This window comes from Leptodactylus fuscus, chromosome 6 (assembly GCF_031893055.1).
Source record: "Leptodactylus fuscus isolate aLepFus1 chromosome 6, aLepFus1.hap2, whole genome shotgun sequence".
Lineage (NCBI taxonomy): Eukaryota > Metazoa > Chordata > Amphibia > Anura > Leptodactylidae > Leptodactylus > Leptodactylus fuscus.
The window spans coordinates 133838543-133861788 of record NC_134270.1 but is presented as its reverse complement, the minus strand read 5'-3'; the positions used below and the strand labels follow the sequence as shown (position 1 = coordinate 133861788).

Genomic DNA, 23246 nt, shown 5'->3' with positions numbered 1-23246 from the left:
TGCCCTTATCCTGACAGCGGGGTTGTTTTACTACCATTGAGATCATAGGGGTGAATGCAGACGAAGCCCCAATCCATTAATTTGAATGGGAGTGACAAGGATAGCCGAGTGCTGTACTTTTGGCTTTTTTTGGCATTCCTATTGAATTTAGTAGCATTAAATTCTACATTCTAGATGGTAGTAAAACACCCCTTTTTGTCAGGATCAAGAAAAAAAATTCAGAACCGTTCAGAACCCCACCAATCAGCCATTTATCCTCTACCCTATGAATAATTTTTGTGTCATAATCCCTTTAACCAGAACAAACATGTCCGGGTAGCGAACCCTACCTCTTTAATTGCAGAATCAGTTACCAATCACACAACAAAACCTTAATACCATGCCTGAGATTGTCATCTTATGTCTGGCCAAACTAGACAATGGCGGTCAATGTAGCCAATACACTCGGATCCCTAGGTTTTAGGATCTGCAGACAGGGCTGTGGATACTAGTACCCATCCTGCTCAGATGTAAAATGCAGATACATAGCTACCCAGGTCAGGTTACTTAGGCATCCGATTTTCCGAAAATCCTGAAGATAATAAACAAACCCTACTTGAGTTTGCCAAGCATATCTATCTATATATCTATATCTATATCTATATCTCTCTCTCTCTATATCTCTCTCTCTCTCTCTCTCTCTCTCTCTCTCTCTCTCTCTCTCTCTCTCTCTCTCTCTCTCTCTCTCTCTCTCTCTCTCTCTCTCTCTCTCTCTCTCTCTCTCTCTCTCTCTCTCTCTCTCTCTCTCTCTCTCTCTCTCTCTCTCTCTCTCTCTCTCTCTCTCTCTCTCTCTCTCTCTCTCTCTCTATATATATATATATATTATATCCATAGGATAAAAAAAAACCTCAGAAGCCGTACATAGTCAATTATTAACATGGCGTATATAACGTGTGCTAACATCATCAATCTGTTCCACTCATGATAATTTCTGAATCCGATACAGAAATCCAGACGTTGGACCAACAGCGGCGTTCCTATGGCATGGAAATGGACTTAATTAAACAGCGCTATTACAAGGCATACGGCCATTGATGCAGAAAAGCAAAGCAAATGAAAAACAACAGGCAATCCATTTCAAATGGACATGTGATGTCCCAAAAGCCAAAATAAAAGCTTGTTCCTTTAGAATAATTCCACACTTATTTAGATAGACGCGCACACTGATATGCTTTCAGATTAATTGGACGGCTAAATCAATTTAATCTGTGAACTTGCTACAAACCCGGCAGAATGCAAACTGCAAAGATTACACAAAACTAAAACCAAGGGGGAAAATGCATTTAGGCACGCCAGTATGTGTCTATATGCAGATGGAGGAGAGCTGACTGGGGAATGTAATGGGGGCATGTTGATCTGACTGTGAAGGGCGGGGGAGGGGGCTATTTAAAATTGAAAAGTTGTTTCTAGCCAAAAATACATTATAGTTAAAGCACAGCTCCAAATGGTGTTCATAGTCTGAACATAAAAAATATAAGTAGCGACCTGGTTCTTGAGTATGGAGACCGTCTTCACCTGTCTTATCTACGGATTCATCATCAGTTAAGGTACATTCCTTCAGCTCTTTAAACACATTGAAAGCGGCACGGATTTTGTCTGGAGTCTCTTTTCTTGAACTTTCCTTAAGACTAAGGGGCGGAGTTGGTGACCTTGACCTAAAAGACATGCCAGTCGTACCAAAAACACAAGATTAGAATAAAGTCGTAAAGTTATAACACTAAAGTAACATGCAGAACAGGAAAAATCTGGCTAAAAAGATGTTTTTTTTTACCTGCACCCATTAGGAGTTGGTTTTTCAATGCTTTGCAGGCCCGATACTCCATCTTGTCCAGATTGGTCCCCAGTCTCTGGGATTGCGTCAGGTGATCTGTAAGCGTCTGCAACAGGGATATTCTCTGCTCAGATTTACAAGGAACACATACGAAGAAAAGTTTCATGACTAGAATTTGCAATGAGTTAGTTCATCCCGAATGTATGTGTCATATCAACATAGTCAGATTATTAGTCAGAAAAGAAAGGGTCAGACATGGAGAATGCTGCCTTATATACATTATACCATTGGAGAATCCACCTCAAATCACCAGGTACTACTACCATTCACATGACATAAAATATGGTTCCCTGTTAGCGCTGGGGAGAACAGAAGGTTGTGATACGACGGCTCTAGTACATACGATCGTATTAGATTTCCAATATGGAAACCTTAATGTCTTCACCCATTACAGTCGCGTTAAATCCAATTCATCACTGCTAAACTACACAGTATACAGAGTCAGCAAGGCACAAAAACAAGATCATCAACTAAAGTTGATATTTTGGGGAACAGATGTTAGCACACTAATATACACACCACGTGCATATCTACACTACACAACGCAGGCTGATGTCACTGAACAGAAGTTATCACTCAAAGTGATTTGCATTTTAATGGAAAACATAACACTTTCCTAGAAGTAAAAGACTGGTATAGATTTGTATATCTAGATCGCGACTGCTTGAGTCCAAGTTTCACACTTAAAGGCACCCATACAATAAGATCACAGACCTAAAGGTACCCATACAATAAGACCTAAAGGTACCCATAAAATACTGTTAACAGTGGAGGTTGTATGGCAATTTCAGAGAGGTTGGTTGCCTGATGCCCCAAAGGTGAAAGAAAGATTGGACATGTTGAACTTTACATGCCCAATCATTTTGTTCTCAGGAGATAAGCCGCCATCAGAGGTGTCTGGCATTAGCTTACACCGCTATTCAGGACACTTGCATTCTCGGGGCAACTACGTTAAGGATACGTAGGGGGGGGGGGGGGATAGCCATCAGGTGACAATACAAATGCAAGATCTGTCAGCTAAGGCAGAGGGGACATTTTAAGCTTTCCACTTTGGGTGGAGTATGACTTTTAGTGCTTGCGTCACCCATGATGCCAACATCTCGGTATTACTGAAACAAAAGGCCATAGATGTAGTGCGATTACCAATGATGGTTGCTAAGCAGTCACCTTAACTCATCCAAGCTTGCCTTCAACTTAAAGACATATTTAACTTCTGCATGCAAAACCAAGGCTAGAGTTATTAATAGTTATTGCTCCAATTTGGTCTATATGAAAAGACAACTTGCTATATTCATTGATGTGTATACACGACATTTACCGGATCACCTTGAAATCTACGTGACGACCTTGAACCTGTCATCTGTATAGCAGAACCTGCTTATACGCCCGATGATCACGCAATTACATCCTGAACGCAGATTTACACGTCCGCATACATTTATTGGTCTTTATATAGCATGCACGCATGGTGAGAGTCTGATTACTTTTACGCCGTCGCATATGCCCACTCGTGCTAAAACATTCTGGCTAAGTTGATATGACACAGACTGTTAGAACAGAAGTACATGGTAATTTTTCCCAGCGTGCTGGCGCTGTTTGCAGCTGGAGTGGATGTAGTAAGCAATGACTCATTATACAAACTGTGTGCATATTTACCATAGTCTGCTTGTTCCTCCTGGGCCTCCTGTGGTCTTATTGTGACATGCTCAGCTGTGGCTCCTCGCTCCCTCCCAGACGTAGGACTCCGGCTACCATGCTGTTCCAAGACCGCTTCCAGAGCAGCCATTTCTCTCTGGAGTTTCTCTAAATTGTTCCGCATGGCCTCCCGCTGCTGGAAGAGAAGATGCCCTGGGAGTTTAATCTACTTCTAAAAAACCTGAAATACTGCAGATATTGTACAAGAGGAAAAATAGAGACGTAAAGTGTAATTACAGCAGCGGCTAGGATTTATAGCGCTGTCGACAAATGTGTACAAGCGTCAGAGGTCTCTGCACTATACCATACTATCTTGTACCGCCTAGGCTCAAAACTACTGAAAAATTCACAAACTCTCTGTATGTAACAGACAGAAAAAAAAACTCTATACAAGTCAGACCAAAAGATTCAGAGTCATAAGGAGTGGCCAATAATGGTTCCCTACAACTTGTGTATATAAGCGTCCATAAGTAGAAGTGGTGAAGGCTTGAGGGACCTTTCTAGCTAACGCCAGCTCCCTTGATGGACTGGATGACCCAAACAGAATGAAGGTTTTTCCACTATAGATTTTAAATGCATTTCCTCCACCGCGTCCGACCCCGGGGTTAGAGAACAGTCACCTGACAGCTCTTCGAAGACCTCTATGTAGATGGAGGGATGGCATGCATGCAAGGCAACTGCTCTTATTACTTCTATGGGGCTGCCAAACATCAACACCCCAACAGTGCCATAGTACACGTACACAGAACAGGTGTGATGGTGTACACCACTGATCCATTCACACAGAGCACTCAAGCAAACCTGTAGACCCCATTCTTGTGATCCCACGGGGGGTCCCCAACTTTAGGACCATAGCAATCCCATTATTTTGTGTCAATTAACAAGATGAAGTGAAAGCACAAAAGAGAAACGTAAATCCCATCAATATTTGGTGTGACCTTTGCCCTCCACGGCACACTTGCAGACAGTTTTTGCAGGAACATGGCAGGGAGGTTGTTCCAGACATCATGGAGAACTAAGCACAGATCCTATGTGGATGTAGGCTTCTTCCAATCCTTCCGTCTCATCATGTAATCCTAGACAGACTGGATAATGCTGAGGCCATCAATTCCAGGACTCCTCCTCGAAAGAGCAAAGGCCATACCAAATATTTATGTGATTCAGATTTCTCTTTTCTTCATTGACTTCATTTTATTAATTCAGAGAAACAAAAAAAAAAAAAAAAAAAGTTTGTGATGCTGTGTAAAACAAACAAAACAAAAATACATTGATTTGGAAAATCACAACAGCATTGGACTCAATTTTCCACCAAGTCCTAATAAGACTGTGCATATAAGCAGCATGTTAGAGAGGCAGAGTCTCTCAGAAGCAAAGATGGCAGGTGTTTTCACAATATGTGAAAACTGCATCTATAAGTTGTAAAAATTTTAAAAAATGTAAAATTGCAAAGATCCGATCATCTACTGTATACAATATCAAAAGAAAATTTGGAGAAATCCATGTGCACAAGGGACAAGACTGGTGGTCAATAGTGAATGCTCCTGATCTATAAGTCTTCAGGTGGCAATGTATTAAACACTAGTAATGCAAATCACTGCATGGTCTCAAGAATACATGCAGATATTATCTGTGAACAATGTCAACTTTGCAATCCACAAATGCAAGTGGAAGCTGGATCATGCTGGGAAGAAGCAATTTCTCAACAAAATCCAGAAATACGACTAGCTTCTCTGGGCCACAGCTCATTTATAATGGACGGGGGGAAATGGTAAACTGTTCTGTGGTCAGATGAATCAAAATGTGAAATTCTTTATAGAAACCAAAGGCACTATATTTTGTGGACCCAAGAGGAAGAGGACCATTAGCAGTAGATGGAGGTTTTAGAACATATGCTCTCATCCAGATGTTGACTCTGAACGGTTGAGCCACTAGAATCCTACATTAGACAAGAATGGGGCAACATTCCTCTCCTACAACTCCAGCAATTGGTCTCCTCACTTCGTAGACACTTACGACTATTGTAAAAAGAAGAGGAAGAGGGGCCGCCACACAATGGTAGACACAGTGCTGTCCCAACTTTTTTGGATGTGTTACTGCCATCCATTTCTAAGAGTTAATTTTTTAAATTGAATTAGAAAAATTTCTAACTTTCACCTTCTGATATGTTCTATTGTGAACACAATATGGCTAGTAAAGATTTCCAAATCATTAGATTCTTGTTTTCTTTACATTTTCCACAGCGCCCAAGTATTTTAGAATAGTGTATGTGGCGTTGCGACACAAAGTTGAAGCTACAAATCACATACAATGTGCCTCTTGCTCCGACAAGTGCCGCGTAGACGTAAAACATCTGTAGCAAGTTACCGATCCAGTTCAAGAAACCTCAGACAGTTCATTCATCAGAAATTATGAAAGGAGATTGAAAAAAATCTCTTTCCATCAAAAAAATCCGTTTTCAGAGATTTTCATTTAATGGAAAAATAAAGCCAAGTTATTTCTACATGAAAAGGCGCTTTGTAATGGTCACAAACACTTCCAGAGCCGGGATCAATAATTCCCATTATTTTCAAAGAAATCTTTCGCTGCATACTTGTCCCAGAAAGCTGTCAAGCAATGCTGTAAAGTGCTGTAAGCTGCGCAACTCGCCGGCAAGGAGAGATTTCGGTTCTTCTTACTTTGTGTCAGCCGCACGTTTCTTGCAGATTTCTCAAACTTTAAGGAGTGTTGTGATGGGAACTGGGCGAGACAGGCGAGGAATTACCCAGGTATTTAATTTACTATATGCCGCATAGCATGAAAGTGACTTCAGTAACCTACGCCATGTAGTTGTTTTTTGTACCTCAGATACACATCTCAGAAAAGCTTTTAGCCAAATTAATGTTTTTCCCCTTCACTGTTGCTAGGATGGATGACTGCTTTAAAATCCTAAATCGTCTTTTTGGGAACAGAACTGATTATTTAAGGCTTAGAGCCGCAATATGTTATTGTCATAGTAACAATGAGAGTAGAAAAGAATCCTCAATGTGGTGAGGGGGCTCGATGACGAAAACATGGCGGACCACAGCCAACTTAATTATTGTACTGAATTGAACCTGCAACGCCCCACAACAAGTCTGGAATATATTGTACGATGCAAGGGACGTAACGGCGTTATGACAATTCTGAAGGATTGTTCCAGGACCAAACTGGGAAAGACTGGGCCCCACGGCAAACTTTTGACTCTATTTCCCACCACACACATTATAACACTTCCTCGCCCCCTTTACTGGCCCACATACAGTATAACTCCCTTTTAGAGATGAGAGAGTACTGTTCGGATCAGCCGATCCGAACAGCACGCTCCATAGAAATGAATGGAAGCACCTGGTACTTCTGCTTGGACGTAGCCGGCGCGCTTAACCCCCTGCATGCCGGCTACGTCCATTCATTTCTATGCGAGCGTGCTGTTCGGATCGGCTGATCCGAACAGTACTCGCTCATCTCTACTCCCTTTCTATTGGCCACCACACAGTATAGTGCCCTTTTATTAGCCCTGCAAGCAGTATAGTCTCCCCTTTACTAGCTCCCACACAGTATATATCCCTTTTTTGTGGCACCCACCTAGCACACTGACCCCATCACTGGCACCCACACAGTACACAGCCCCAACTACTGGAACCGACACAGTATAGTGGCCCCTTTACTGGTCCCCACACAGCACATCCCCCCCCATTGCTGGCCCCCACACAGTATACAGTCCCAATTACTGGCCCCCACACAATATACAGCCCCACATAGTACACTACCCCCTTTACGGGCCTCCCGCATACTAATTGTCTATGGAATGGGGTATAATTTTTTTAAAGACATTGCAGTACATACGTTTGCTCCTACAATTTGTACGGAGAGTAAGCAGTGCGGCTCATATACACAGCACAGAGAGCTGTGTGGTTGGGGTACAGGAGATCTGTGTGTGTGGGGGGTTAATAAGCTGTTAGAAACCGGATGACTTAAGTAATTTGCAGCAATAGACTTTCCTACTTGCTGTTCACGATATTAAATCTGTTCAAAGCATTTGCTTCTTTACTTCATCCCATAAAATGCAAATGGGAAAGGATTTGGCTTGGCAAAAAAAAGGGAGACAGCTTAGGAGGAGTCACATTTCTGGTACAAAGGATGCTAACTCATTGGTGGTATAAACTTTCAGGAATTGCATTTTTATTTCTAAGGAAAGTAAAAAATAAAAACTCACTTGTCACAGAAAACATCCCAATTTCTATCCCTAGACCCCTGATTGGCCTCAGGGGTCACATGCGGCAAGGACTTTCACAGAACAAGCCCTGGGGTGCTGCAGGACCAGACAGTGGTGGTAGACTGCAATTCCTGGACACCCCTTTAAATGGGTGATGTCTTATTGACACTTATTCCGCATCCACAGGACAGGGGCAAGTGTCTGATCCCTGAGGGCCCAGGAGGACAGGAGACCAAAGCTTAGATCATATTGGTAAATCTACCCAAGGCTCAATTTTCAACACTCAATTTACAGTAAATCTAAATATACCTTATATAAAAAGTTAGGTAATCTGGAACACTTATGAAGTTTTTTATGTTATTTTTTTTTTTTTTAAATAGCTTTTGATAATTTTACTATCTATGTTACCCATCTACTCTACTATATTGGTATGTATCTTCAGAAATTAACTACAATAGAAGATCACACCATTGAGTCTTCATTGCATCTACTGTGTCAGTATTAGGTCTCTCTTCTTCAGCCCATGCAGCAACGCTCTCCTCCACATATCGGAGTAGCTTCAAAGGACAAGAAAATCACGTGCTGTTGTGATGTTTAATTTTCTGGCTGAACTGCTCAGAGGGAGGGGTAGTGAGCTCTCAAACAAATTATCACAGCTGTGGTTAATAGACTAATAAATCCAACAATCCATGCCGTATTTAAACGGCATAAATATTAGGAAGTGTTTTGTATTGATGCATCCTGTTATTTGGCCCAATTTTTTTTTTTAAATGGATAACCCCTTTAAAAGGAATGTGAACTCACTAAACGTGTTCATCGGGAACCAGGAGGATGCTGGGATGTAAGTGACAGGCAACCAGCGTAATAAAGGATGCACCGGGCAGACAAGCCTTTTAAGCTTGCCCTACTGGGACCTGAACGGCCTTCATCATATTTGAGCACAATCTGAAAACTAAGTAACATTATACACATGGTAAAAATTTACAGAAAGTGGTGAAAAAAAAAACAAAAAGTCAGACACAGTTCAATCTCTGCTGTACAGACCATTCTCCTTTAGTAACAGGATTGTAGAAAGGACACAAAAGAAAAAAAAAGACACAGAAAATCTGCACCGTCACATAGAGCCGTGACTCACAGACTGGAACAACATTCACATTCCAGAGACAAAGAACAAGGCTTAGCACTGGCAACCATACGCACTTTGGGGAAAATGATAATTTTTGCAAATATTTATAGTTTTTTTTTTTTAATTCAAAACAAATATTTATAGTTTTTATTCAGTAACGTTAAAAAAAAAAATTCCACCTGTAAAAAAAATTCTTTCATGGTTCTACCCTCCACTGTTATCAAATTCAGTTTTTAGCCAAAAACACAAAGGAATACTGCACTCAGAATTGGATGTGTGTGAGACCGAAGGAGATATATATTATAATCCTTGTTCACGGGATAGGTCGTCAGTATGTGATATGCGGAGGTCCCAAACCCAGACCCCGCACCGATCAGCTGTTGCAGAAACTTACGGGTGCCAGAAGCTGCTAGAGGACGGGCAGCCCAGCTACTATTCAATTAGGCAATCCCTGGAACCGCCACTATGCAGAGGACAGAACTGCTGCCTTCTATTACTTGAATAGGAGCGGTGCTGCACGAGGTTCTAGCTCTCAGAGGCTACTGCTACAGCTGATCTGTGACGTGTCCAAGTGTCAGATAACATACTGATGACCTATCGCTCTGAAAGAGAGTATAACCAAGAGAACTCAGCCCCCCTCCATGCCAGAGAGCAGTGAGCCATATCATCCTACCTAAAAATCAGATGATGGGAGGAAAAATCTCACATAGCAGGCAAACAAAGCAACATTTTTTAAAAGCAATATATTTAGGAAAACTTTTAAATTGACATAAATAGCAGTATAGATCGCATCCTTGAGATGAGAATACCCGATCTATTGGGGTGTTTAATAACACTTATCTCATATTATTTGGATAGACGATAAGTGACAAATTGCTGGAAGTAAGACCGATGAATCCACCAGAAATCAAGACAATGGAGGAATAAAAGTGGGGGCTTTTGTTCCTCCATTGCCTACTCCTTGTGAATAGAGCGCAGGTGCGCTTGTGTGATGATGCGCCATTGGAGCTGCCAGGGCTGTAAACTACACCAGTGTCAGTGGCCCCATAGCAGTGAATGAAGCGCTGGTCATGCAGCCCACTCTATGCTTTATAGACAAGGAGCCACCATGGCAGACTTTGAGTCCCCCATTCTCCTGATCGCTGGAGGACCCAGCAGTCGGACCCCAGTAATGAGACACTTACTTCCTATCCCGGGGATAGGGGATAACTTTGCTTAATAGGACAACCCCTTTAATCTGCTGATTGGTGAGGATATCGGTAGTCAGCCGGCAATGATCTGATATTGATAGGCTATGCTAAGCTTATGGAATATGGAAATCCTTTACAAACAGAGCCGGGCTGCGTGTAAACTGAACATATTCTGGAATAATGTAGTCAATCAGGGATGGGAGGTTGTATACTGAAAATGCTTTGCCTAATATTAAAATGTGATGACTCTCAGGCAAGAATTGTCTCATTACCACATGAAAGGAGACTGTCAGCACCCGAGCCCCCTTAACAACAATTTCCCTCGTGCTGCAAAGTCTCCTAATTACTAGGCTATTATTATAGCTGTATACATTACGAGCAAGCACATTTCCCTTATTAAAAAAATTTACTAAAACTTACTGGATATTTGCCAGGACTTGTCATGCCACCCAAATGCAGTAAACCACTGCAGCGATGACATCAGAACGTAGAAGGAATGAATAACGCACGGCCTGTCTAATACAGAATACGCTATATGTGGGCTTTGACGTCATCTACAGCTTGCAGCCTTCAAGTGCAATGTGCGCCAAAATGTATGGGCTATAAAAAGACATGACGGAGTGCGCCTGTCTTATGCAGACGGCGCAATTATGTCGAAGACCAAACAATGCAATAAACACAATCGAACAATAAGTAGATTTGTTCTCCTCCGTTCTTTGAATTGAGGAACCCTTGCCATTTTCATCGGGCTCATTTCTTCTAGAAATTGCCTGGACCTTGTAGAAATCTCTTATTTGTATATTGTGCTCATCAAATCAAAAATAAAGCTCTCCAGGAAATGGCTTTAAAACATCAACAAAAGTTTACAAATTGCACTCAAACATACTCCGCTGAATGCACATAATTTACTGCGTCAAGAAAGCTTTTCGGGGGGAAAAAAAAAAGCACAGAATGTATTTACGACAATGACAGAGGAGACTGATTGAACGTGCTGTTAGTATTCAGCAATGGATCGGCTGAGGCAATACTGCCACCATGTGGAGAACTGCTGTTACTGCACGGAAAATTGCAATGTGTGAAGACGCAATTACTCCTCTCAGACCTCGCCAATGGCTTCCACCTGCTGGCGACACATTCATCAGCGTCACCTTCCGGGATGACTGATACTAGCCCACTAGTGTAGGTAGGAGTGAAATGTTTCCACCATGATACAAGGATCAGTAATATAGGACACAGTATTTACGGGGAAAAAATTGGGATAAATTCTAGTTTTATGCATTATTCAGTGATCTGCAGATAATGGGTTTTTAGTATAAGGTTTGGGACATACCTGTGTACTGAGGATTTCGCACTGAGAGGATAGTCCAGAAGAGTCCCCTGTGTGACTGGCCTCGCTCTCACATCCAGAGACTTCTCCTGAGAAGACAATTACATACAGTTGCTGGTTACAACATCAGAATCTTGGGATCATAGAGCATATAGGGCTCACAATCTCAATTCTTCCCTATGGGAGGAAATCCACGGAAACACGAGGAGAACATACAAATTCTTTGCAGATGTTGCCCTTGGCAGGATTCGAACCCAGGACTCCAGCACTGCAAGGATGCAGTGCTAACCACTGAGCCACCGTGCTGCCCAATCTCTGGGGGGGTTGATCCCGTCGCTAGGTTTTAGGATCCTAAACCACCATTATGTTGTTATACTATGGGGTTTTAGACATGCCCCTCTCATTTTCCATTGTAGCACCATGTCTGAGTAGTTATAATACAGTGGGTGGTAATATAAATTGGAGAAGAGTTCTGAAAGCGTCCGGCATCATCCAGCATCATCCAGCACAGATATAGTGAAGACCTCGGGTTCATTTCAGGATTCCCTTTAATAATCAGATTCTGCAACGGGCTTTGATACAGTTTTGAGTTTAAAACCAGGAGTCAAGTATTTTTTTTTTAAAAAAAAGGGGGGGGGGGGGGGAGTTAGTAGCCATTAAAGTGGTATTCCAGTACCGACAGCGGGATTGCTCATCGTCCACGAATACACAGCTAGAGCTCGGGCATTGTAAATACTGCTCCATTCATTTCCACGGTTCTGTTGGAGAGAGCTCAGGGATCTCCGGTGGTCTCCACTGAAATGAATGGCACCTAACCTGAGCTGCCACTCCATTCAAATTGGCGTGCAAAACACTTTAGTTGTTGTGAATATTGGGGGTGTAGCAGTCTATCCTCTACCAATCACCAAGTTACCCCTTATTCTACGGAAAGGAGATAACTGTTACTGGAATATGCCTTTAGCACGGTCTCAAAAGTTGATGCAAACCCTTATTGTGTATGGGCAGCCTTAGCAATTGGTTACCGAATAAACTGCCCCCTCAGTGGCTTGGGGTCAAACCAGACTATGTATCAGAGGTGGAACATGGTTATGTATGCGGCAGCTGCATTTATACATCGTTATCAGTCAGTGAGCTCCGGACGGGCCGGAGCACCTCTGTACTTGGCGCACAGCTTCATGTCATATCAAGACCGGAGCACTTCCGTTGTTTGGGTGTAATGCATCATAACTATTGTTTCTAGTCACATGACCATGGTCAGTCCAGGGAACGTGGCTGGAACACGGCCAGTGTTTCACGAATGGAAGGCTATCTTGTAAGTGAGCCCTCACTGATGAAGAAGCAGCTCCGTGCAAACACTCATGAGTCAACACTGCCTAAAATACTCATATGGAGGACGGCAGCTGACATATAGGGGATACTGAGAGAGAGAAGGAATCCTCTAGCAGAGGGCTCTCCCAAAGAACAAAAGAATTGAGCTGTTGAAGTCCATACTACCCAATTTCTTTAAGACGACCAGTTTTTCATGCAATTTTGGGTGGCCATCTCCGAGACATTTCACTTTATCCAACTCTCTTGCAAATATATTATCTACCATACAACGTGAAATTTCTGACGTGATGGAAACCGTAATGCTCATTCCAGGAGTGCTCAATGTCTGAAAACTGGCATATCTTTTCTATAGTCATTTCTAGAGGCATCTGGAGTAGGTTATACTAAGTATATTATGAACACTCCAAGGTAGGTAGAGCCCAAAACAAGCCCATAAACACAGTCCATGCTATAGCATACAGAACTTCTGGTGAGCGCTACATGTAGTATGCTTACGTGTACGTAAATGCTGGTCCCCCAGACAAATTGTTGCATGATCAGTAAGAGTATTGTGGAGCTCCAAGAAAAGAAAGTGAGGGTGACCTTACACTTTAGATAGACATTGGATAAAACCAAGTTTGGCTAACAACTATCCGTCTAGATTTCTCCATCCTCAGCAGAACATGTATTCCAAGTGTAAGGAGGCGTAAGAGATCAGGTATTTAAAAAATACAACCGCCTGATCCTTGTTTCCTCTACCATTGGGGAAGATGGACAGCCCCATACACATTGCACAGTCGGCCAACCTTGCACAACTTCAGAGATTGTAACGGTATATTATACAAATTAAAATGTCTATATAAGTGCTGCGCAGACTTTGTGTCCAATGAGTAAGACGTGTCATCCCAATATCAGAGGTAAATAGCGGGCAATTGTAACTCTGAAGATAGACTACAAAAAAATATCCCACATGCCAAAGTGCAATCCAAACTAAAAAATGAAATCGGTTCTTACCCAAGTTATGTTCTTGGCCATCTTCTTCACAATCAATCTCAACATTTGCCATATCTTCATCATTCTCCAACAATTCTTCATCATTGTAGATCGCTCCCATTCTTGATCTTTTTGGACTACTCTCCCGAGTCCTCTGCTGGTTGCGGTCAATGGCTCCATTAATGGATTGATCAGATGTGTTTGACTGGGAAGAGAATAGGTTCACAGAACACTGAGATTCCTGGCTACAGACCAAAGCCTCACACGGTAGATTGAAGCTAGTTTGCGTTTTGCCACTAGTGCTGCAGCTACTGAACATTGCCAAGACACCACCACCTTGCTCTTTGGGTGAAGAACCAGCAGAACCATTTTTCGAGTCGACAACTGTTGACGCTTTACCAAAAAACGCATTCAAACATGGCAACTCCTCATCTCCACTAGATTCTTCTTCGGAAGATTCTAACTTTTGAGCTCTACGTTTTCGCTTTCTTACAACTTGTGATGGGATGACAGGAGACACAGAATGGTCAACCAATTTTGACTCCTTGCCATCTCCAAAGACAAATGACTTTTCAGCTGCAGTACCGCAGTTTGTATCTTCTCTGTCAACACTGCCCAACAATCCATCAGGCGTATCGGCGTAAACTTCATGACTTTTGTGAGGACTGCCATTTTGAGATTGTGAACGGCCTAGTAGTTTCCCTGTCATTGACCCTTGAGAACTATTAGAAGAAGTAATTTGATTTACTTGCTCTTCATCAAAACTGCACTTCTGATAACAATCGGTCCTCGCCTGTTCATTTTCTCCTTGACCGATCCCACTTCTAGTGTCTCCTCGCCTGGCTGAAGCAGGATTTTGATGAGTAACTACAGGGAACAGAGACATCGATTCAGTTTCTGAAAGCAATGGAGGTCCCTCACTTTTACTTAGAGCAGCATTTTTACCATAATTGCAATTTTTGAGGAACTCAAGGTCTTTAGTATCATTCAGATGGCCATTGGTTATAGTGGTATCTTCTCTTAGGTTATCTGTGTTCCCAGCTGAACGCTTGACAGTGTTTTCAGAAGATAATCTATTCTTTTTTTTGGATCTCAAATTCCTGGAGTGTTCATGCTTGTATTCTTGAGCATTCTTGCCTTGGCTTTCACATTGAACGTCCTCATTGGGTTTACAAAGAGTAGACGTTATGCCTTTAAGATTTGGATCCTGTTGTCCGTTTTGTAAGTTGGTTCCAATATCGGAGGCTACCTTTGGGTCACAATTTTCCTTATCAGCAGTTTCAGCAACTGAATCTAGTTGAAAGGACATCCTCTTGGCTCTTTTGAATGTCTTCAACAGGAATTGAGTGTCAAGGTCAGAGTCTTCCATTTCCTCTGCATTTACCACAGGTGCTCCATTCTGCTCTGGTGTAGGAGAGGATTCGTTGCACATATCTGTCACATGGACAGAATCACAGACCATGTGTGAATGTCCATTTTCTGCAACAGTCAGGTTCTGGCCTACAATTGGTGACTTGTCATTCATTTGGGGTCCAAGATCTTCTGCCAAAGTGGCATGCAAATCTGGTTCTTCGTAGTTGGTAATGGTGGAGATGTTATTTGGTGGATCTTCAATTTGTGGTCCCCCACTCCTATTGTCTTTCCCGTTGGTAACTGAAGCAGTGTTTGGAAAATCATTTTCTTTTATCAAATTTAATCTCCTACTCCGTCGAACATTTTTTTGGTGGGTTTCGAGCTCTGGTTCAGTGCTGCTTGGAAAGCTGTCAATTTTTACTTCCGATAAATGAGTAGGACTTTGCTGATGGCTTGAGTCTGCATCTGCTGCTTTAGTCAACTGGAGAGACTGCATCAACCGTGTAGGTTGGGTCTTCTCAGACTTCCTTTTCAAAGACTTCCTTTGCTTCGTTGGCTTTGCATTTGACTGGGCATCTGAAGAAGGTTCCAAATCTTGACCTATCACTTCTATGTTATCAGCATCCAAAAATACAGAACCTGATGGCTTCAGCTGACTGCTTCCCACATCTAGACCAAAATCATCCACAACCACAGGACCACCAGCAATACTAACTGTACTCTGCTCCTTTTCCTCGACCTTCTTAATGAAGTGTTCAGGTTGGAGACCAGTACTTCTTTTTGGCTTTAAGCTAGCTGGTTTGGAGACCTCCTTTACTTTTAAGGGCTCTACAACCCCATCCGCATGGACTTCTGCTACACACGTCACTTTACCCCCTGGATTTGCCTTTCTCTCTCTTTTGTACACTCTGCCAAATATCTTATCCTCAACACTAAGAATACTCTTCTCGAAAGCCTCTGCCACGTCATGACGATGAGAAACAGCCATAATTTCTGTCTCATCAGACACACTGGAACCTTTGTCAGAAGCATCCTGATCTTCCAAGCCACAGACATCAGGCATCAACTCATCATCCATAGGAGAATCCTTCAGGAGTTCATCCGTCTTCTGGAACCATTCTTTGACTTTTCTAATACTCTTATTCACCCGCTGCCTTGACACCGCACATGAGGCATACGCCGAACTACCCTGAGTGCTACCCACGTTTTCAGAGAGAGAGTCATCTTTATCGAATTGGTAATCAATTGCAATTTTCAAAGTCTGACTTTGACTGTTCTGTTGCCTTTCTATCTCCATATTGGCATTGAGCTCCTTGAGTTTCATGTTCTTCACATTCTCATCAAGTTTTACACGTGCGCTTTGATTAGTCACATCTTCAGAAACGTCTTTATTAAATAGTAACATATCTCTGACATTTGCAGATTTTTCGCTGAGTGAATCTTTAAGGGTTCTGATACCATCAATGGACAATAAATTGCTTCTTATGCTCTCAAGATCTCTTTCGGAAAATCCATATTCAGCTAGAAACAAAAAAAAATAAAAAAAATAAAAATACATATTTTAATAAACACAAATATATTAGCAACATAAATTAGACAGAAATCCATACTGGAGCACATAAAATGCAACCACTACTATGACAAAGGCTTTTAAATGCAAGAAGCTGTTGCTTGGGAACAATAGCTCGTAATAAACTCTAGATTTAGAAACAGTGGGTCAGATTTACCTTTTCAACTATGTCAATTTTCTGTTAAAAATACATAGAAATTCTAAAATATATATTGCTGTGCAAAAGTTTCAGGCAGGAAATGCTGCAAAGTAAAATACTTTAAAAAAACACAAGCTTTACTAGATTACTTGTCAATTAACAAAATGAAGTGAGGTCTGGTTTACATCTGCGTTCGGTATTACGCTCGGGGAGTCCTGAACGGAATACTGAAGACATCGACAAGCGGTGAGCCTATGAAAGCACGTGGACCCCATAGACTATAATGGGGTCTATGTGTTTTCCGCGCGGTGTCTGCATAAGTCATGCGGAGAGGAGGAGGTTCGTGTGCTTTTAGTGCTCACCGTGTGTCAATGCGTTCGGTATTCCGTTCAGCGGTCCCCAAGCGGACTCCCCGAAAGGAATACCAGACACAGATGTGAACCAGGACTGAATGACCACCCTTTGGAAGAGGAGACCAGGATGTGAATTAAATAATTCCAAGATTTTTCTTTCTTGGTGTGATGGTGCAATTTTTTTTTTAAACTCTTTTATTGAAGAAGGTGTAACAAGTGAAACAATACAATCAGGAGAATACATTATTCAGAGCGAAAATAATGGAACAGTAAAAAAGGGTAGCAAACAAACAGAGATCCGCCACAGCGCCATTCCAACGCACGCTCGACCATATCGCACAGAAGAGGGAAGACAAGAGCAAAACACCTTGGCGTCAATAGTCACACAGAGATCCAACCCGACAGAATCACAACTCCATTCAACAAATCACCCACTCAGGACTCAAAGGCGCCCAGAGCTGAGCGCATCGAGGGGGCAGAGTACTGGGTAAGAGGAGAATCACACCACGCTCCCCAAACCTTGATGAATTTCTGGGGGCAGCCCTTACCTTTGCATATGATCTGGTTAAACGGGAGGATGGAATTAACCAACTTCCTCCATTGGGACACAGACGGGGATCGCGGGGCCATCCACCGCAAGGCGATGGCCTTTCTGGCGTAAAATAAACACTCCCTAAGAAAAACACAGGTATGGTGCTGCCACATCTCCTCGTCCAGTACACCGAACAAACAAACTTCGGGAGAAAACAGGACAGGGCAATTTAGGACATCTGTGAGGAGGTCTACCACCCCTCACCAAAAGTTATGTATAACCGAGCAACTCCACACCATGTGCCAAAAATCTGCCCGGGGATGCGAACATCTAAGGCAGCTAGGGCTCGGCAGTCGACCCATCTTGTAAAGACGGGCTGGGGTCAAGTAACATTGATGTAGAATAAATATTTGGATCAGCTTGTTATTGGCCGAGGGTGAAACATACAGGGGGGATTCCAAAATATCCTGGAACGTCTCATCCATCAGCTCGGGAATATTGGTGCGCCAGTGATGGTGCAATTTTAATGTGGAGTGTATAAAGGTGACTACACAAAATGAATGTTGGCTGAAGACTGAAAGACATGGATAACCCTCCTATGTTGTCATTCCAATTGTTTCCCTAACACTAGGGAAAAGAAGGGTTGGCCATGTTGAATTTCAACATGCCCGATCCTTTGAGGTTAAGGAAAATAAGCAGCTGTAGATGTCTCCTACACCTCGCTCTATGCCCTTGGCTAGCCATGTGTATTGGGAAGGTTGGGAGCATTGGCCACTGAAATCAGATCAACAGGTGGTCCGACTCTCAGCTTCTGTTGATTAACTCTTTGGAGGGGCAGAGGACAATTACTGTAGCCTCTATACTGCTTACAATGGTTTGTCCCAATGCGCAGATACAAAATGTGAATATATGTAAGGCAAGTTCCACTATGACCACATGCTGCCAGTACCCGCTTTTGGGATTTCTCGTATGTTTGCTACCTACCTTAGCAATTCTATAAAACAATAGCATTTTTGAATATGTAATCTAAAGCAGACCATCCCCGATAAAAAGCGGTAACATATTTTACGTTTTGTCAGAACAGTCACATTTATCATACACAGAAGAGAAATATCTAGCTTTTCATTATTACAGAAAGAAAAATTAAACAAAAGTCATTTTATTCACACTATTTTGTGCATTAGTCACATAAAAGCAACTTTAAATGGGTCCCTTGGTGATATTTCAACCCGTTCTTTAATTAGAAAACTGTGGAAAAAATGTATTATGTAAAAAAAATATATCAATCGCAACACTGTGTTCAAAGTTAGCTTTAGTTAAGCAGCGAGACGGCAGACTGAATTATGTACAGGCAATCATATCTTATAGCGCTTTAATCCCGATGAGGCATTCGGAGACACAATAAATCAGTGGGGGAAAGAGCAAGTGATATTTAATTTTTGCTGGAATCCTCGATAAAACTGACATCCTTGTTAAGAATGTTTCTAATATTGTGATGTTTCATTATGTATGAAAACATAATTATGGAGTTGACATCACTTTAGACATAATGCAGGCCATTTAAAAAATGGGAACCAGAGTTCAGCGCAAAGTACAATTTCATTTGAGATCATAGAACAGCATAATTTCCAGTCTCACACCTCGCTGGTCTACTTATGGGAAAATGACACATCAAGGCCGTTTACCACTTAATGCTAAGAAAGATTTCCCTTCATTTAAAGTGCCTATCAAAATGTTGAGGCAATCACATGGCACTCCCAAAACTACCGAATATACTCGAGTATAAGCCGACTCGAATATAAGCCGAGGCCCCTAATTTTACCACAAAAAACTGGGAAAACTTATTGACTCGAGTATAAGCCAAGGGGGGAAATGCAGCAGCTACTGGAAAATTTCAAAAATGAAAATGGTCGGAGTTTTTGGGTGCAGTAGATGCTGGATGATGGGGAAGGGGAGGGGGTGTTTTGGTTGTCTGTCTGCCCCTTCCCTGAGATTGAGGACTGGGTTTTTTTTCCCCCACGTGGAATTCAGCCTGGCTGAATATAGGGTATCTGCAGTGCTCCTATTAACCCCTTTCCAACGGAACAGGAGCACTGCAGACCCTATATTCAGTAGACCGGGCACTTTCAGACACAGGGAGACCTAATGTGTTTGTGTTTCACAGTCATTTTCTACTTTTGTATGTATTCTAGGGAAAGGAGGGGTTTAGAACTTTTATTTATTTATTTAAATGTTGTTTTTTTCTGCACTATTTTATGGGAGATTCTATACATTAATATTGTGGCTGGTCATAGGCCAGTAGCCTCGGAGGGGTGGAGGGTCTGCCGTGGAGCAGTTATACGGATCCCGTTGGGACATTGCTTTATGGTATGACCACTCAGGAACTACATCAATAGGGAGGTAGCCATAGGTGATAGACTGAGTAGTTCCCTGGTAGGGCTTCTCTTCTTAAATATTTCTCTCACTATAAGTGAATGTTTAGTGTGGTGGTGGACGTTTTTAACTTTTTTTGGCGTCTTTTTAATGGTAAACAATAAAAGTGATGTTTTATTATAACAGTTTATTCCCATGGTGGACTGTCTATCCTCCTTCAGTGAAACGTATGTTGTGGGAATTGAGCATACATCACAATCTGTGAATTTATTTATATACTTGCCTATCATTTTATTCACCTCCAGTACACTCGGCTCTTCCCCCTTGTCCGATGGTATTTTGACTTTTATCACTATTCTTATGTATATTCATTAATAAAAGTTTGTAATTTGTGATATGTATTTGGAGTATTCCTTTCCGTTTTTCTTGTGTGTTGATCTTTATATGGATTTAGGAATACATCTGCTTACTTGACCCATACAGAGGGAACCCTACTATATGGTTATTATGTTTTTTGTTCCCTTGATGCCATGTATTGTTTTTGTCTCTGCATATATGGTTTGTGGAGTTACTGATCCTCAGCTCTCATACATCGGATACTGATGAACAAGTCCGGTATAATTTGACTAGAAAATCCCTTTAAGGAACTGTATTATTAGCAATTCCCTAACACGACTGTAGTACCCAAATAGCACTTTACAAGTAAAATAGACAGGGTTTAAATGGGGCGAGACCTATTTGCACCTTTAAGGAGCTCTACACCATGTCAATTAAAAAAAGGCTTCATCTTGCTAAAGATTTGCTATATGTATGCCAGATGGACCCACTGAGTTATAATGGGGCAAACAATGGGTTCCCAAGATCGATATACCATTTCATGGGACAAACAACACTACATGCAGAGCTAGTTTTCCAGTCTACAATTACAGGATCAGCCATTAAAATTTTTAACATAGTCTCTGACACAGAAGTGAACAAACCTTATAAAATACAAGTCCCCAGACATAGAAACCTTCTTTCAAGGCTCAGAGCTTAGTTAAAAAACACCATAACATACCTAGATCAGATGCGGCCACATCTTCTGACTCCAGCTTAGAAGAAACGTGATCATTTCCATCACTGGCCAACACCCAATCTTCTTTTTTCTCAGTTTCAAGAGATACACTGGGTTCACATGGCATGTATGGTTCTTCAACATCACTTCTACCAAAAACAGACAGAGGATGCATTTATAACATTACCTTTAAAAGAAAGTTATAAGTGCGACAGCAAATACCAAAAGGTTTCATAAAGGACACATTACGAGAAATATAACGGGATTAAGGCCTTCAGAACAGTAGGAGAAAAATAGGACATTATTTAGTGCACTCTTGCTAACCAGACCTCTAAGAGGCTGTTTTAGTTTGTAGTGCTGCATACACTAGTAATATAAGGAATAATGCAGAGTCCTTCTGGTATGCCTTGCTTGGTTGAAGTGCCCTACAGGAACCATCCACCATCTTGACTTCCTCTCCCTCTTCAATGTAATTTCCTTAATGTAGTCTCAAGTGCAGCACTGCAGACTACATTTCCCATTGTGTCTGGCTCTTGAGAGTCATAGGCAGAGTCCAATAGAATGGCAGAAAACTGCCATTTACTTATAAAACTCCCCTAACATACACCGCAGAGTCCCCAGTGAATACTACAAGATATAGCTTCAACATGTTCTCCCTGCCTTCTGCTTTTAAGATCTAATACGGAGAAACCTATTTATTACAAACAGGAAAGATATGTGTGAAGCCTAGGATCAAGTTATAAAACTTCCCTGACTCACAGGGCCTTTCTTTACTGTCAGCAAAACCTACATGCAAAGAGTACAAAGTATTTCTTATGTAATCCAGCTTCAGTCTGTTGCCTGTGCCTTTCTTGTTATTGGTAGATTTCTCCCAGTCACTCTTACAAGCAGGAGTATCTAATGACTGTATGAACTCACCTACTATATCACACCACTCCTGCTATCTTAGAGAGGGCAGACATTATACCTGCAGCTTCATGCTAAACTTAGCAGGAGATACAGAAGAATAATCAGAGCTTAACTTACACTGTCTACCAATAAGTATTTGCACACCCAGTAAAGTTCTGCGGACGTGGAGTTATGGTCTGGGGGTGCTTCTCCTGGTATGGACTGTGACCCTTGGTCCCAGTGCATGGTAAACTCAACGCCAATGCCTATTGCACTATTTCAGATAACAGTGTGCTTCCTAAATTATGGCGGTTCTATGGGTCGGACCAATGTTACTTCCAGGATGACAACGCCAGCTGTCATGTATCGAGGTCTACCACGGCTTGGTGCAGTGACAATCAGGTTAACCGACTGGATTGACCTGCCCAGAGCCCAGACTTAAAACCTACTGAGCACCTCTGGGATGAGTTGGATCGCCAAACTAAGAGGTGCAGCAGCAGTCCAAAATTGGTAAAAGAACTTACCTGTCTTCTCCAAGCCGAATGGAATAAAATACCCCTAGTCATCATACAAGGACTTATGGAAAGCGTGCCCCGGAGGGATGAGGCTGTAATTGCCGCGCGGACCACAGGTGTCCAAATACTTATTGGTAGACAGTGTAGTAGAGAGATTACATAGGTAATGATGTAATGATGTAGTTCATAGTAAGTCAGGCACACAGGAGACTGACATCCCATCTACACAGGACAGAAAACTACGGAATAGTAGTCAGATTGGCCTTACTGCAAGTGCCTTATTGACAAATACATACACTCTAAGACACACTGTTCGGTGTACACAGAATGATCTTGGTTTTTGGGGTATGTAAAATGACTTCTTTGCCAGACACCATTACCCAGAGACTGCCTGTAAGTACAAATTGAACGTGACTTAGAGTAAATCCAGCTCTACCCAGGAGTAAACTTGCTTTATGGATGTTTTCACTGTTGCTCTGACGTTTCACGCGTTGCTTTGTTCGATCTCATAAATACAACACTAAATAGTTTTTTCCTTTAATTTACACCTGGGCCTTGCGACAGACATATTCATTTCCTTGAATGAACCTGCAGCCATCAGTAATATTCCTGATCTACTTGTATGTACATACGGGCTGGTACAGTGAGCTTTATTTGCATTGCTTTTCATTGTTTGCTAGGCCATAAAATTCTATAACAACATCGGAAGACGTCCTTGATTTCTTCGTA

General features: G+C 41.9%; 1 protein-coding gene across 1 annotated transcript in view; it reads right to left on the bottom strand.

Moving 5' to 3' along the window:
* The window catches only part of BRCA1 (BRCA1 DNA repair associated), a 104919-nt gene that overhangs the window by 56211 nt on the left and 25462 nt on the right, over positions 1 to 23246 (bottom strand). The window contains exons 9-14 of the mRNA XM_075277288.1: positions 21118 to 21263; positions 13762 to 16614; positions 11443 to 11528; positions 3527 to 3701; positions 1811 to 1916; positions 1525 to 1694 (exon numbers count right to left, since the gene is read on the bottom strand). Coding sequence (XP_075133389.1) covers positions 1525 to 1694; positions 1811 to 1916; positions 3527 to 3701; positions 11443 to 11528; positions 13762 to 16614; positions 21118 to 21263 — 3536 coding nt within the window. The remainder of the gene's footprint in view (positions 1 to 1524; positions 1695 to 1810; positions 1917 to 3526; positions 3702 to 11442; positions 11529 to 13761; positions 16615 to 21117; positions 21264 to 23246) is intronic.